General features: G+C 44.4%; 1 protein-coding gene across 1 annotated transcript in view; it reads left to right on the forward strand.

The window, feature by feature from the left end:
* Positions 1 to 477: 477 nt before the first annotated feature.
* Positions 478 to 17,516, forward strand: part of LOC122172994 (patatin-like phospholipase domain-containing protein 6) — a gene marked incomplete at its 5' end in the record, with an annotated part of 37,850 nt that continues 20,811 nt past the window's right edge. The window contains 1 exon segment of the mRNA XM_065579649.1: positions 478 to 582. Coding sequence (XP_065435721.1) covers positions 478 to 582 — 105 coding nt within the window.

A 17,516-nucleotide genomic window follows, 5' to 3' on the forward strand; every position in this document is an offset into this window, starting at 1 on the left:
AGCTTGGGAAGGGCTAGTGCAGGGGTGGCCAACCTGAGTCCGAGAAGGAGCCAGAATTTACCAATGTGCATTGCCAAAGAGCCACAGTAATACGTCAGCAGCTCTGGGGGAGGAGGGAGGAGCGAGGGCATGGCAGGCTCAGGAGAGGGGGTGGAAAGGGGTGGAGTGGGGGCAGGAGCTGTGGCAGAGCCGGGGGTTGAGCAGTGAGCACCCCCGGCACATTGGAATGTTAGTGCCTGTAGCTAACAGAGTTGGCGCCTATACAAGGAGCCACATATTAACTTCTGAAGAGCCGCATGTGGCTCCGGAGCCACAGGTTGGCCACCCATGGGCTAATGGGTTAGAACAGAGAGCCAGGACGGCGGGGTTCTGTACCTCTCCCGGTGCCTCTCCCTATGATGCCAGGCAGACCTTGGGCTGGGAGGGCGAAGGACTCCCCTCCCTGGTCTCTAATGTGGCCTGTGTGCTCTTCTCTAGGTGGAAGCTCTGACCAGGCAGCCCCGAGCCACCACCGTGAGAGACACAGAGCTGGCCAAGCTGCCCGAGGGCACTCTGAACAACATTAAGCGCAGATACCCCCAGGTACCGGGGCAGGGTGGGTGCCATCCCTCCCTGCAGGAAACAGCCCATCCCAGTGCCTCAGCTGGCCACCTTGTGGGTGCTGCTCTCCAGGCAAGGGCAGCCAGGGTGGGGGCAAGTTGTGGTGAAGCAGGAGCTGACCTCTTGGGGAGAAAGCTGCCCAAGAGGTAGGCCTGAGAACCATACCACCACCAGGAGGAGGCAGATCTACATGACTGGGGACTTCCCTACTAAGGGTATGTCTACACTACGAAATTAGGTCGAATTTATAGAAGCCGGTTTTATAGAAATCGGTTTATACGGTCTATTGTGTCTGTCCCCACATAAAATGCTCTAAGTGCATTAAGTTGGCGGACCGCGTCCACAGTACCAAGGCTAGCATCGACTTCCGGAGCATTGCACTGTGGGTAGCTATCCCACAGTTCCTGCAGTCTCTGCCGCCCATTGGAATTCTGGGTTGAGATCCCAATGCCTGATGATGCAAAAACAGTGTCGCGGGGGGTTCTGGGTACATGTCTTCAGGCCCCTCCCCCTCCGTCAGAGCAACGGCAGACAATCTATTTGCGCCTTTTTACCTGGGTTACCTGTGCAGACAACATACCACGGCAAGCATGGAGCCCGTTCAGCTCAGCTCACAGTCACCATATGTCATCTGGGTGCCGGCAGACGTGGTACTGCATTGCTACACAGCAGCAGCTCCTTGCCTTTTGGCAGTGGATGGTGTGTTACGACTGGTATCTGTCGTTGTCGTACTCCTCAATGAGTTCGTTCAGAGGCACCTGAGCAGACATGTTTTGTCTCCTGGAGACTCAGTCCTGCCGGCAGTCCTATTGAACCGTCTTGACGATGATGGCTAGCAGTCGTAATACAGCATCTTCTGCCAAGCACCCAGAAGGTGCCGATGGCTATCAGTCATGCTGCACCATTTGCTGCCAGTTTAAGATGTAAAAAATAGATGGACCAGATTTGTTCTGTATTCATTTGCTTCCCACTCCCTCTGTGAAATCAATGGCCTGCTAAACCCAGGGTTTTGAGTTCAATCTTTGGGGGGGCCATTCTGTGTGACAGTTGTTTGTGTTTCTCCCTGATGCACAGCCACCTTTGTTGATTTTAATTCCCTGTAAGCCATGTCATCACTCACTCCTCCCTCCCGCCGTCAGACAATAGTTTCGCGCCTTTTTTCAGCCCAGATGCCACAGCACTGTGATCATGGAGCCCGCTCAGATCACCGCGGCAATTATGAGCACTATGAACACCATGCGCATTGTCCTGGAGTATATGCAGAGCCAGAACATGCCAAAGCAAAACCAGGCGAGGAGGCGAGGGTGATAAATATATTCTGGCTGTTGGGGAAACCGGTTTCTCCGCTTCCTTGCCGTGAGCTATCTTCATTGTCGTCATCATCATCATCATCTTCCTCGTACCCCAAACCTGCTTCCCTGTTGCGTGATTCTCCATTGATGGAATCAAAGCACACGGTTGGAGTAGTGGTGGCTGCACCCCCTAGCATGGCATGCAGCTCTGTGTAGAAACGGCATGTTTGCGGCTCTGCCCCGGACCTTCCGTTTGCCTCTCTGGCTTTGTGGTAGGCTTGCCTTAGCTCCTTAATTTTCATGCGGCACTGCTGTGCGTTCCTGTTATGGCCTCTGCCCTTCATGGCCTTTGAGACTTTTTCTAATATTTTGCCATTTCGTTTACAGCTACGGAGTTCAGCTAGCACTGATTCGTTTCCCCATATGGCGAGCAGATCCCGTACCTCCCATTCGGTCCATGCTGGAGCTCTTTTGCGATCCTGGGACTCTATCATGGTTACCTGTGCTGATGAGCTCTGCGTGGTCACCTGTGCTCTCCACGCTGGGCAAACAGGGAATGAAATTCAAAAGTTCGTGGGGCTTTTCCTGTCTACCTGGTCAGTGCATCTGAGTTGAGAGTGCTGTCCTGAGCGGTCACAATGAAGCACTGTGGGATAGCTCCCGGAGGCCAATAACGTCGAATTCCGTCCACACTACCCCAAATCCGACCCGCAAAGGACGATTTCAGCGCTAATCCCCTCGTCGGAGGTGGAGTAAAGAAACCGGTTTAAAGGGCCCTTTAAGTCGAAAAAAAGGGCTTAGTTGTGTGGACGTGTCCAGGCTTAATTCGATTTAACGCTGCTAAATTCGACCTAAACTCGTAGTGTAGGCCAGGCCTAAGAAGAACAGACAGGCCTGTCACCAGAGCTGATCCGGAGCACAGAGGGGTGTGCTCTCTGCCAGGAGCTAAGATTTGGGATGTGGACCTGAGGCTGAAAATGATCCTAATGGGAGCAGGAAAGAATCCACTGATTGTCCCTCATGTGGGAACAAATGACACTAGATTCTCGCATCAAGGGAGACTGTGCCAGGCTGGGGAAGACGCTTAAGGAAATGGAGGCTCCGGTGATCTTCAGTGGGATTCTCCCCTCCCTAGAGGAGGAGAGTGAAGGCGAGACAAGATTAGGATGATCAATAGATGGCTCAGGCAGTGGTGCTATGAGGAGGGCTTTGGGATGTTTGACCGCTGGGAGGCATTCACAGACAGAGGACTGTTCTCATGGGATGGACCAAAACCTGAGTAGGGAGGGAAATAGCCTTTTGGGATGGAGTTGGTGCAACTGATTAAAAGAGCTTTAAACTAGGAACTCGCAGGAGATGGTTGGGAGATGCTCATGTAATCTCCATGCCTGATTCTAATATTGACCTGGAGGAAAATCAAGAAAGAGAGGACACAGCAATGGAGAAAGGACCAGCAGTGGGTAGGCGAATGGACATTAAGAGGAAGGACAGTGCTGATACCATTCAGGAAGGCGATACTGGAAGCAGAATGACTGTGCCCAATTGGGTGAGGAATGTGGGTGAAGCCAAGCAGCAGCAATTAAGATGCCTGTACACCAAGGCAAGGAGACTGGGTAACAAAATGGAGGAACTAGAGCTACTGGTGCAGGAAGTGAAACCAGACACTGTAGGGATAACAGAAACCTGGTGGAATAGGCATGTGACAGGGTTCCCTCCCCACTCTGAACTCTGGGGTACAGATGTGGGGACCCGTATGGGAAAAAAACCCTAAGCTTATTTCTACTAGCTTAGGTTTAAAACTTCCCCAAGGCACAAATTCCTTCCTTGCCCTTGGTATCGCTGCCACCACCAAATGATTTAAACAAACATTCAGGGAAGTCCACTTGGAGCCCTACCTCCCCCAAAATATCCCCCCGAGTCCCTACACCCACTTTCCTGGGGAGGCTTGAGAAAATATGCTAACCAATTGGTTACAAAGTGAGCACAGATCAACCCCCCTGGGTCTTTGTTCTTCAATGTCCTAATCAGGTTCTTAAAAGAAGTTTATTTAAAAAAAAAAAAAAGATAAAAGAATCACCTCTGTGAAATCAGGATGGAAGATAACTTTACAGGGTAACAAAAAGATTCAAAACACAGAGGATTTCCCCTCTAGGCAAAACTTTAAAGTTACAAAAACAGGGATAAACCTCCCTCTTAGCATAGGGAAAATTCACATGCTAAAAGAAAAGATAATCTAACGCATTTCTTTGCTATTACTTACTATTTCTGTAATATTAGATGCTTAGTTCAGATATGGCTTAGGGAGATGTATTTTCCCTGCCCTGGTTCCTCACTGACCTGGAGAGTACAAAGGAACACAAAACAAAAACTTTCCCCCACAGATTTGAAAGTATCTTCTCCCCTTATTGGTCCTTTTGGTCAGGTGCCAACCATATCTGAGCTTCTTAACCCTTTACAGGTAAAGGAAGGATTTTATGCTACCCATAGCTGTATGTTTATGACAGCATGACTGGAGTACAAGGATTGAGGGGTATGTGCTGTTCAGGAAAGACCGAAACAAAGGTGGAGGAGTAACATTGTGTGTTAACGATGAGGTAGACTGTAAAGAAATTAGAAGTGATGGAATGGATAAGACAGAGACTGTTTGGGCCAGAATCATTCTGGGGAAGCAGCTACCAGAGGTTCTCCTAGGACAGTGCTTGGGATGTACTACAGACCCCCAAGATCTCTTCAGTGAGGCAGATCTCTACATAAAGACCTCTTCAGTGTTTTTAATGAAATAAATACTACTAGGAATTGTGTGATGATGGGAGACTTTAACTTCCCAGAGATAGATTGGAGGACAAGTGCTACTAATAACAGCAGGGCCCAGGTTTTCCTGGATGTGATAGCTGACAGATTTCTTCACCAAACAGTCGCCGAACCTACAAGAAGCAATTTTATTTTAGATTTGGTATTGGTGAGCAGTGAGGCCCTCATAGAAGAGCTGGTTGCAGGAGACAACCTTGGTTCGAGTGATCATGAGCTAATTCAGTTTAAATTACATGGAAGGATAAACAAAAATTGATCCGCACCGAGGGGCCCTGATTTCAAAAGGACAAACTTTTAATAATGACGGGAATTAGTTAGGGACATGGGCTGGACTGAAGAACCCAAGGATCTGAATGTGGAGGAGGCCTGGAATTACATTGTCGAAGTTCAAAAGCTCTCTGAAGCCTGCATCCCAGGCAAGGGGAACAATTTTGTCAGGAAGGGTTGCGGACCATGCTGGATGAACAAGCATCTCAAACAGGTGATGAAGAGAAAGCAGAAAGTCTATAAGGAATGGATAATGGGAAGGATCAGCGAGGAAAGCAACCTCTGGGGGGTCAGAAAGTGTAGGGGAGAAGTGAGAACTGCCAAAAGCCAAGCACAATTGCACCTTGCAAAGGAAATTAAAACCAACAGTTAAAGGTTCTTTAGGCATATAAATAAGAAGAAAACAAGGAAAGAAGAAGTGGAGCTGCTAAACACTGTGGATGGGGTGGAGATTAAAGATTATCTGGGCATAGCCCTGGCCCAACCCCAACTCCTAAACGAATACTTTGCCTCGGGTTTTAATAAGGGTAATGAGGAGTTTAGGGGTAGCAGCAGAGTGGATAATGGGAATGAAGATATGGAAGTAGAAATTGCCACATCCGAGGTGGAAGTCAAACTCAAACAGTTCAAGGGGGCAGTGGGGAGGCAGATAATCTCCATCCAAGAATATTAAAGGAACTGGTACATGGAAATTGCAAGCCTGATATCAAGGATTTTTAATGAATCTGTAAGCTCTGGGATTGTGTCTGTGATTGGAGAATTGCTAATATAGTTCCTGTTTTTAAGAAAGGAAAAAAAGTGATCCGGCAAACTGCAGGCCTGTTAGTTTGACCTCAATTGTATGTAAGGTCGTGGAACAAATTTTGAAAGAGAAAAGTAGTTAAAGACATAGAGGTTAATGGTAATTGGGATAAAATAGAAAATGGTTTTACAAAAGGTAGATCTTGCCAGACCAATCTGATCTCCTTCTCTGAGAACTGCTTTTTTTAGACAAAGGAAATGCAGTAGATCTAATTTACCTGGATTTCAATAAGGCATTTGATTCAGTTCCGCATAAGAAATTATTTGTTAAAATGAGAATTGAAAGGTGGATGAGGAACAGGTTAAAGTGGAGACTACAACCAATCACACTGAAAGGTGAACGGTCAGGCTAGAGGGAGGTTATAGTGGAGTTCCTCAGGCATCTGTCTTGGGACCAATCTTATTTAACATTTTTATTAGTGACCTTGGCACAAAAGTGAGTGTGCTAATAAAATTTGTGGATGATGCAAAGTTGGGAGATATTGCCAATACAGATCAGGACTGGAATATCACACAAGAAGAGCTGGATTACCTTGAAAGCAGGATTAATAGAAGTGGGATGAAATTTAATAGTGCATGTAGCGACTAACAACAAGAATTTTTGCTATAAGCTGGGGACGTATCAGTTGGAAGTGACAGAGGAGGAGAAAGACAGGGGTGTATTGGTTGATCACCGGATGACTATGAGCCACCATTGTTATGTGGCTGTGAAAAAGGCTAATGCAGTCCTAGGATGCATCAGATGTGGTGTTTCAGTAGCGACAGGGACGTGTTAGTACCATTATACAAGGTACTGGTGAGATCTCACCTGGAATACTGCGAGCAATTCTGGTCTCTCATGTTTAAGAAAGATTACTTCAAACTGGTACAGGTGCAGAGAAGGGCGATTAGGATGATCAGAAGAATGGAAAACCTACCTTCTGATAGGTAGACTCAAAGAGCTTGGCTTGTTCAGCCTACCCACGCGAAGGCTGAAGGGAGATCTGATTGCTCTCTATGAATACATCAGAGGGATAAATATTGGGGAGGGGGAGGAGTTATTTAAGTTAAGGGCCAATGTGGACACAAGAATAAATGGATATAAACTGCCCATCAGTAAATTTAGGCTTGAAATTAGATGAAGGTTTTTAACCATCAGAGGAGTGAAGTTCTGGAGCAGCCTCCCAAGGGGAGCAGTGGGGGCAAAAAACTTAACTGGCTTCAAGACTGAGCTTGAGAAGTTTCTGGAGGGGCTGGGGTGATGGGACTGCCTACAATGGCATGTAATCGATCTGCGACTGCTAGCAGCAAATATCCCCAATGGCTGGAGATGGGACACTAGATTGGGAGGGCTCTGAGTTACTACAGAGAATTCTTTTCCAGGTGCCTGGCTGCTGGGTCTTGCTCACATGCTCAGGGTCTAACTGATCACCAGATTTGGGATCGGGAAGGACGTTTCTCCTGGGTCAGATTGGCAGAGACACGGGGGGGGGGGGGGGGGGGGTTCGCCTTCCTTTGCAGCATGGGGCATGGGTCACTTGCAGGTTTAAACTAGTGTAAATGGTGGGTTCTCTGTAACTTGAAGTCTTTAAATCAGGATTTGAGGACTTCAGTAACTCAGCCAGAGGTTCGGGGTCTATTCCAGGAGTGGGTGGGTGAGATTCTATGGCCTGCAATGTGCAAGAGGTCAGACTAGGTGATCATGATTGTCCCTTCTGGTCTTAAAGGCTAAGGGTACGTCTACAGTATGAAATTAAGGTGAACTTATTCTATTCGAAATTTCGGACGCGATTTTATACATTTGGTGTTGTGTGTCCCCACTAAAGCGCGTGAATTTGGCAGAGTGCATCCACAGTATCGAGGCTAGCATCGAATGTCGGAGCGGTGCACTGCGGGAAGCTATCCCACAGTTCCCACAGTCCCCGCCGCCCATTGGAATTCTGGGTTAAGCCCCCAGTGCATGATGGGGCAAAAACATTCTCGTAGGTGTTTCTGGGTGTGTGTCGTCACTCACTCCTCCCTCCGTGAAAGCTACGGCGGATGCCATACTGCCAGCAGATGGTGCAGTACGGTGCACCGCCTGTCTCCTGGTACTATGAATCCACCTCGCATGTCCTCTCGTCTTTCTATCTACTCTTTTATCTAACCATTTCCCGCCTTTTTTCGGCCACCGTGAACCGATCAGCACAGCTTCCGCCACAAACTCTGCTCTCCCGCACCTTACTTTTATAGCAGCTTTTTTTTAATGCAAATTTAGACCAGATTTAAAATCTGGGTTTGTGTTCGTTGGTTTGTGTTCGTTGGTTTTTGTGCTGCTTTTTTTTTTAGGTGTTGTTTTAATGCTGCTCAAAGAGGGTGTTTTTTAAAGAAGGTGCTTGCTTTTAATTTTTGAGGCCGTTAATATGTTTGCTTTTTTTTATTGGGCCCACCTGACAACTTGTATTGTTCTTTGCTTTGGCTTCCATTTTTTTTTTAACTGTTGTAGCTGTTTGGAGGTGGGCGTTTTTTAAGCCTTACTTATTTACACCTTATTTAGTTAATAGGGCAATTGATTACAGAGTGGGGGGGGGGGAGATTTTATTCTACTTTTAGCAAAAAGGCACGTGGTTTTTTTTTTTTACTTTAACTAACTATACTATTTTTAGGGGCTATAACATTTGATAAAGTTTTTTACCAATTTTCTATATAGGGATTTAATACAAAGTTGTATGAAAATAGAGAGGCACAATGCCAAATTATATGAAATACAAAATAACATTATGCAAGATGCAATGTTATAAAGATTTATAGAGATAGTTAAATACAGAGATTTCTTTACATTGTCTCCCTTTTGACCTCTCAAGAACAATTTTTGAGTGGTTACCATTTAAAATTTTTGTTTTAAAGCTATGTATTGGGTTATGATTTTAGAATGTGGTTTTAATTTGGAATACATTTGTTTTATTTAGCAGCACGTGCAGAGCATTAGAACTAACATAACAGTTAGGATTACTAATAGAACAATGATGGGATGGAAAATTATATTTAGGACTGCTGACCAGGTGGGTGACCAACCTTTAAACACATTGTACCAGTGGTGGATACTTAATTGTTTTGCCTGTTTAGCCACCCTGAGTATTTTTTTTTTTTTTTTATGGAGGATAGCAACGCATTGGACTTTTAATTTAAAGGTTGTGGGTTTGAGTTTTACCAGAGTTGCCAGGCTTACAGGAGGGGTTGGAGCCCCACCTAGAGTTTTCTGGGGCTGATACAGCATAGGTGCATCCATAATTACCAGGAGTAATGTTTACCCAGACTTGGACTGATATGAGTGCGAAGACCCCCTGCAGCGTGTTGTTGGGGACTGGTATTTTTTTTGTGGTGTGTTTGAACTGGTTTAGTTATACCACTGAATTTTTTATTGTGAGTCCGGATGTTTTGTTTTCAGTGCGTGAATTATTATTAAAGTTACTGGAATTTAAATGCTTTATGCCTTGAGCGCCATTTGCTGGTTTGGGTTTGTTAGCGATGTTGGTATTTGTAGCTTAAGAAAACAATTTTAGTTGCAAGATATGAGCCCATTTTAGCTTGCCCTTTTTATTTATTTGGTACACCAAAGGGCTGAGCCGGTTTACAATAGAATATGGACCTATTTATTTAGATTAAAATTGGGTAAAAAAAAGCACAATTTAAAAATACATAACCAGATTTTTGGGCTTCCAGAGCTGGGAGTTACCAGCTTTTTGCTTATGGAGTCTGTTATTTATTTTATTAATGGCCTTATTAATTTGGTATGCAAGGTTAATTTGTTTTTCTGTAATTGCTTGAACCACTGAAAATAATTATGTTGTGGTGTTACCACATTTATTTTCCCTGATTTTAAACCCATTTGTGTGGGATTAATTATTAGTTTTATTGGCTGTTCAAATAAAATTTGAAATGGCTGGATTTCTGTTTTTAGCCGGTTGCTACTGCGGATGGCAGCCAGAATTAGAGGCAGCTTTTTTGGCCAATTTTTTTTTAGTATTACTTACCACCTTTTTTAGGGCTTTTTTAATAGTGCGATTTATGCGCTTTACTTGCCCTGATGATTGAGGGCGATAGGGGATGTGAAATTTTTGTTTAATACCTAAGGCTTGTAATAGGCTGTGACAATGCGGTTCTGGCGGAACCCAACTGAGAGTGCCAACTCAGGACAAATTGCTAAAATAAGGCAGTTACAGCCCAAGGCCGGGGTTTTTCCACCTCTAAGGCAAACCAAACCAGCCAGACTAAGACTTCGGTCTCACCCCACTGGCTAACCGCAAGTCTCACAAGCAATCTCCTTAGACACTCCAGTTTCCCAGTATTACCACCAGTGCCACACGTTATGGGGACAAATGGTTATAAAAACCAATACCCCAGTAAAAGAAAAAGGTTCTCCTGATCCCAAAGGACCAAGCCCCAGACCCAGGTCAATATACAAGTCAGACCTTACCCACAAATCACGCTACTGCCAATCCTTTAGAATCTAAAATCTAAAGGTTTATTCATAAAAGGAAAAAGATAGAGATGAGAGTTAGAATTGGTTAAATGGAATCAATTACATACAATAATGGCAAAGTTCTTGGTTCAGGCTTGCAGCAGCGATGGAATAAACTGCAGGTTCAAATCAAGTCTCTGGAATACATCCCCAGCTGGGATGGGTCATTCAGTCCTTTGTTCAGAGCTTCAGTTTGCAGCAAAGTCCCTCCAGAGGTAAGAAGCAGGATTGAAGACAAGATGGAGATCAGGCATCAGCCTTATATAGTCTTTTCCAGGTGTAAGACCACCTCTTTGTTCTTACTGTGGAAAATTACAGCAAAATGGAGTCTGGAGTCCCATGGGCCAGTCCCTGCATACTTTGCTGAGGTACAAGGCGTATCTGCCTTCTCTCAATGGGTCCATTGTATAGCTGATGGTCCTTAATGGGCCATCAAGCAGGCTAGGCAGAGCTAATCTCAGCTTGTCTGGGATGTCACCCAGAAGCATAGCATAAGTTTGCCATACAGACAGTATAGAGCCAATATTCATAACTTCGACTACAAAACTGATACATACATATAGACAGCATAATCATAACCAGTAAACCATAACCTTGTCCTAGACACCCCATTTGACCCCCTTTATACAAGATTTGGGTGCCACTACAGGACCTTGGTTGCAACAATGATCTATATGGTCCCAGTTTATGTCAATAACGTCACACCCCCAACGCAAAATTGATGCAGGAAGGGATGACACAAACATCACTGACTGCATCCCAAGAGCTCCCCATCCTGGGTTCTGTCTCACTACAGCTAGTATTGGGTTAGAAGCCGTACCAGTGTATAACAGAAATGGTTTATCAAAATCATGTTCAACCACATGATTGAACCTCTTTACAAACTCAAGGTAACACTTAGTTAGAACAATAGTGGATTGGATCTGCTCTGGCAGCATGGTTCCTGTATGTGCCATGTGATCTTGCCAAGAGCTAAAGAAAACTGCTACTTTATCCATACAAGCTCGGGCAAATGTTTGGAACCCAATTAACATCGAATAAATGCAGATATTAATGTTCTTCATAGTCCAGGAATCTTGGCATTTAGCCATGAAAGCAATATGGTAGTGTGCCTCAGTCTTCCTTTTCATACAGCACATTAGGTCTGGAATGTCTTTTCCCTTGTGAAAAGTTCCCATATTGTTTATAGGCATTACCTGTGAAACCCCAGTGTAACAAGGCCTTTTAACATAACGTGTGTTTTCATGTATTCCTTTTAACATGTTCAAGGGATTCTCCAAAAGATTAGGCACATTGTTAATTACAAAATTTAGCAATAACAACAAGTTCATTGCAAGTGTCCATCTACAGTCATGTTTGTCATGCCACACCTCTGGCTCAATACCATTGGAGTTTGGGCATTTTAGGGTTAACCTGTGGCTTCCCTTTGCAAAATTCAGTGTTCTCTTTCCTCCTTGTCCTGCAGGATTAAACCCCGATTTCTCTTGCTTAACAGAATTCACTGGCTGATGGGGTGGGCCCTCTGTGCTAACAGCTATTAGCAAGTCCTTCCTTTCCCAGCCAGGCAAGTAATTTGCACTACCCCAGACCAGAGCCAGTCCACCAGTTTTCATATTCGTAACTGCTATCATCTCCAAGGCTGGACTCTGTCTTAAAGAGATACCACACAAATCCAAAAAGTCTGCGGGTGAGAGTTTGCTTGCTCTCCCCCGCATCCTCAAGCATTTAGCCATAAAACTGCTCTGCTCTGACACATCAGTAACCAAATCTGTCCTCAAACCCTGAAGCACAAACTGCTCATTTAAAGAATCAGAAAGGAGACATTCCTGTTCCAACACCATTGTCTCCCCAACAAGTTGGCCCCACACAGCCACTCGGTTATAGGGATGCCTCAATTCCTTAACAACTTTTACTTCCTCTGAGACCTTCTCAAAGCTACCCACACTGGATCTTTTAAAAGGAAAGTCAGAGGATCCATTCACAACAGACAATTTTTGGCTGCTAGGAACTGAAACTTCCTTGATTAAATCGCTCTCACATCCTTCAGTTGCAGGGAACTGCTTGCACCGAGTACCATGAGGATTCCTTTCTCCAGGAGCTTTTCTAAGCAGCAAATCACCCCTCCCAGAAATTCTGCCCTTACCCTCTTCACCTAGGGCTTGCTCTAAAGGAACACTTTCCTGAGCAACAACAGACTCTGTCTGGGTCTTACTTGCATTCAGGATCACCTCTGGCCCATCAGGCAGATCTCTACACAATCCCCTTTCAGGCGAACCCATAGACTTCCTAGATAAAAGGTTAGAAATACTTCCCTTCTCTTTGCCACACACCAGCTTAGGAATTTTTTCCTTTTTGCTACAAGTTGTTAAACTGTCCGTAGGTAACACAACCAAATTACCTTTCTGCTCTCCTTGTGCCCTGGCTAGGGTATCACCCTGATCAGACAGAGTTGTTACACCCTTCTCCAACCACACATGAGCAACAGGCCCAATACAAGCATCAGAATTGTCTGGTCTCTGGGATTTTGCTAAGACACTAACTGGATGCAACCTAGTTACGGGGCCATTCTCCCCAGCAGATGCAAACTTAGGACCATTCCCTTCCTGGGCTTTAGTTGAATCCAGAACCAACTCTGAGACAACTAAATTACTCTCAACCATCACAGGCTGAAAGGCACCTTCTGTCTGCTCCACAGACAAAAAAGAGTTGGAGACGCATTTTTCTTTACTAGACATATAGTTTGGGATTTCATTTCCCTTATCCCAGCACACCGGGCTGTTCACAGACAACTGCTTGGAGACTGGGGTAGCTTCCTCCATAGGCAAGTCAATACCCCTGACAGACACAGGCACATTTCCTTCACTGTCACTATTCTTCGCACAGGAAACAGATAAGGTATAGGGACACTCATCTTTCACTCTCCTTGCCTTCCCAAACTGCTGACTAGATAAAGCCATCCGCTCACAAGACTGCCTAGGCTCATCCAAAATCTCCTTGTTCTCCTCTCCCTTCGCTTGATCTAATTCCAGAGTTACTTCTGAGACATTAGATAGACATTCAGAAACTTCCTTCACAGCCAAACAGCTACTTTCCAAGGACAAACTTTTGGAGAAACCCTCCATAGGCACCTTAGGATCAATCCTCTCTTGTGCCTGGTTTGTATTAACTTGACTGACCATAGCTTTAATATCATTTCCAATCATAATATCCTTAGGGATTATGTCTTTTACTCCCACAACCATGGTGCCCTCCAATCCCTTCCATTTCAGGTGGATTTTAGCCAAAGGCACCCTGACAAAATACTTAGATAAGGCTACAACAGTTACATCTTCACCTGGCAAATAATCTTCCTTCCTGACAAGACTTGCTTTAACCAGAGTAATATCTGCTGCGGTGTCCCTCCATGCCATACACCTCACTCCATTAACTTCTGCACTGCTAATAAACTCTGCGTTATTTCCCCCATATTTAGCTCTAATGTGAGTTTTAAGGTCAAATTCTTCCGAGACCACAGAAACAGCATTTGCACACAGGGCACCAATGCTGGGCTCTATGTGGCTTGCCTGTGAGTTTACAACAACAGGGTTAGCATTGGCCGTGGCATTTGGGGTTGCTGGTTTTGGGCCGCCCTTCAGTGTCGGGCAGTCTGGTCTCATGTGGCCCAGCATACCACAGTGATAGCATGTAACCTGTTCCGTCCTGGGATGTGAGTTCCTACTCCCCGGGCCCCCTTGAACTCCTTTAGAAGAGTCAGGTTTATTTTTAAATCCTTCCCTCCTCTTGAACTGGGGAGAATGGTGATCAGTTTTCCCTGGGGTTTTACACCCTTCTCGAGCCCTGTTTTGGGTATGGGCATCCGCAATCTCTGCTGCCCGTAGGACTGACTCAGGGTCCCTGTCACACACAGCTGCTCTCACATTGTCAGGCACAATGTCTAAGAACTGTTCCAAAGTTATTAAATCCAGCAGTTTTTCAAAACTCCCATGAACCTTGGCTCCCATAACCCACTTTTTAACAAAACCCATCAGCTTATGAGCACATTCTACAAAAGTACAATCCTTAGACATTTTAAACTCTCTAAACTTAACTCTGTAAGATTCAGGAGTAACCTTGAACCGCCTTAACACAGAATCCTTAAACCGCTCATAATCTGAGGCTTCTTGTTCCCCCAAGTCATTGAATACCTCCCTGGCCTTTCCAGTCAGTCTGGTCAGCAGGACAGGCATTCGCTGACCCTCAGGGATCTGGTACAGATTGCAGAGGCGTTCAAAGGTAGACAAAAACTCCTCTATATCCTCAGTATCATTGTAAATGGGACACATCCTTTCCCAGTTTTTCTCATGGTGGGGGGGAAGTGGAGTACCAGGTGGGGATGACTTTCTCCGCTCTTCCATTACTTGGAGCTGAAGTCTGGCCGTCTCCTGTTCCATCCTGTGAGTCTCCTGCTCAGCAGCGAGCAGCTCTAGACGTCCCTTACGAGCTCTCTCTTCTCTCTCATCAGCCTCCTTCTCTCTCTCTCTTTCTAACTCTGCTATTTTTTGCTTCTCCAGCAATCGAAGATCTGCTAGCTTCTGTTCATGCTCAAATTGCAGTTTACTTGTCACCCTTTGCATCCTAATTTTTTCTGCATCTTCTGCAGCCTCAGGTAAGGGCTGTGCTCTTGCCCCCTGATCACTGGCTATTAACAGATTTCTCAGTTCTTCCTTTGTAGCTTTCTTTCTAAAGCATATCCTTTTTTCTGAACACAAATTTTCCAGGGCTTTTTGCCAAGTCCCTCATATGCTCTTTGCTCAGCCATTGCAGCAGCTCTTTAACCAACAAAACTCTCAATCCCAAAATTCAAATTTGGATAGCGTGGGGTTCTGACCCAAAGCTTAATTGACCTGGTTCTGTGGATCCAAGCACGACTACGCCACTGTGACAATGCGGTTCTGGCGGAACCCAACTGAGAGTGCCAACTCAGGACAAATTGCTAAAATAGGGCAGTTACAGCCCAAGGCCGGGGTTTTTCCATCTCTAAGGCAAACCAAACCAGCCAGACTAAGACTTCGGTCTCACCCCACTGGCTAACCGCAAGTCTCACAAGCAATCTCCTTAGACACTCCAGTTTCCCAGTATTACCACCAGTGCCACACGTTATGGGGACAAATGGTTATAAAAACCAATACCCCAGTAAAAGAAAAAGGTTCTCCTGATCCCAAAGGACCAAGCCCCAGACCCAGGTCAATATACAAGTCAGACCTTACCCACAAATCACGCTACTGCCAATCCTTTAGAATCTAAAATCTAAAGGTTTATTCATAAAAGGAAAAAGATAGAGATGAGAGTTAGAATTGGTTAAATGGAATCAATTACATACAATAATGGCAAAGTTCTTGGTTCAGGCTTGCAGCAGCGATGGAATAAACTGCAGGTTCAAATCAAGTCTCTGGAATACATCCCCAGCTGGGATGGGTCATTCAGTCCTTTGTTCAGAGCTTCAGTTTGCAGCAAAGTCCCTCCAGAGGTAAGAAGCAGGATTGAAGACAAGATGGAGATCAGGCATCAGCCTTATATAGTCTTTTCCAGGTGTAAGACCACCTCTTTGTTCTTACTGTGGAAAATTACAGCAAAATGGAGTCTGGAGTCACATGGGCCAGTCCCTGCATACTTTGCTGAGGTACAAGGCGTATCTGCCTTCTCTCAATGGGTCCATTGTATAGCTGATGGTCCTTAATGGGCCATCAAGCAGGCTAGGCAGAGCTAATCTCAGCTTGTCTGGGATGTCACCCAGAAGCATAGCATAAGTTTGCCATACAGACAGTATAGAGCCAATATTCATAACTTAGACTACAAAACTGATACATACATATAGACAGCATAATCATAACCAGTAAACCATAACCTTGTCCTAGACACCCCATTTGACCCCCTTTATACAAGATTTGGGTGCCACTACAGGACCTTGGTTGCAACAATGATCTATATGGTCCCAGTTTATGTCAATAACGTCACATAGGCTAGTAAACATTTTTTTTTTACAAATGCTCCTTTATTGTTTGAATTTATTATTTTAGGGGTTTTATAACGACAGACCATTTTAGTAAATAATTTTTTTGCAGCTTTTGTGGTGGTGTTTTTTTTTAGTGGGGAATGCCTTTACCCAACCAGAGAAGGCATTTATGATTACCAGTAGGTACTGAAACTTTTTTTGGCTCCGTGGCAATTTGTTTATGTAATTAATTTGTATTTTATGCCAGGGACCTACTTGGTTTTGGTGCATAAGGGGCTGGTAATGTGGTGGCCGGGCTTTATTTTGAGCACACCTGATGCAATTTTGAACCCAAGTTTTAACATTATTTTTTATACCTTTTTACTTGGCTACGTTTTTTAGCCTGCTTAGCATCCATTTTATTTTTTTGTGCATGAACTGATGTGAAACATTAACCAGTTTTTGTTTTTGGGGGGGTTTTGTTTGGGGAATTTAAACAGTTATTGTTATTAATAAGTTTATTAATTGACTGCGGATTTCCCATTACCTTTTTCGCCTGACTTTTAGTTGCTACTGCAGCTATATTATACTGCCGTGCTATGCCATTTACTTTATTATTTTAAAAAGCCTTTGGAGTGTTTTATTTGCTATGTGTCTTTACATGTTTGACCTTTAAACAGCCAGGATGTTGTGTTACCCATTGGTAAATTTATTTTTACTTTTTTACATACGCAATGCTTTTTTCATTTGCTGCCTTTTACCCATTTTTTTTTTTAGTTATGCATCCAGTATTGTATTTTCTTGACACAGAAATTACTATTTGCATAGATAAACACAGGTTTGGGGTTGTTTTTATATTGCTGTAGTACCCGATATATGACATGGAGTTTAGCATGCTGGGCTGACCCATGATTTAAATATTTTTGTAGTATTTTTTCTTTCAAGTTAATTGCTGCATATTTAATTTTTTTTATGCCTTCAGTTACCATTGAGCTCCCATTTGTGAACCACACGTGTTCCTTTATTTCAATGGTATTTAGTTTCTTTAAGGGGGGCGCCTGTATCAGGGCTATTTTTTTTGCTTTAAGGTAACCTTGGGGGCAGTTATGTTTGTTTTTTTTTTAATTAGAGCGTGGGTTAATAGGTCAGGTTTAGACACGGTTTTGGTGGTGACTTTTTTGTTTATTAATGTGAGGATTTACTGAGCCATGCGGGTGTTTGAGACCTTGCCCCCAACCAGTTTCCCCGACAGAATGTACTTTAAAGGGGTGTGGGTACTTTGGATAGTTAGGGG

The sequence above is a fragment of the Chrysemys picta genome, unplaced genomic scaffold (assembly GCF_011386835.1).
Source record: "Chrysemys picta bellii isolate R12L10 unplaced genomic scaffold, ASM1138683v2 scaf590, whole genome shotgun sequence".
Taxonomy (NCBI): domain Eukaryota; kingdom Metazoa; phylum Chordata; order Testudines; family Emydidae; genus Chrysemys; species Chrysemys picta.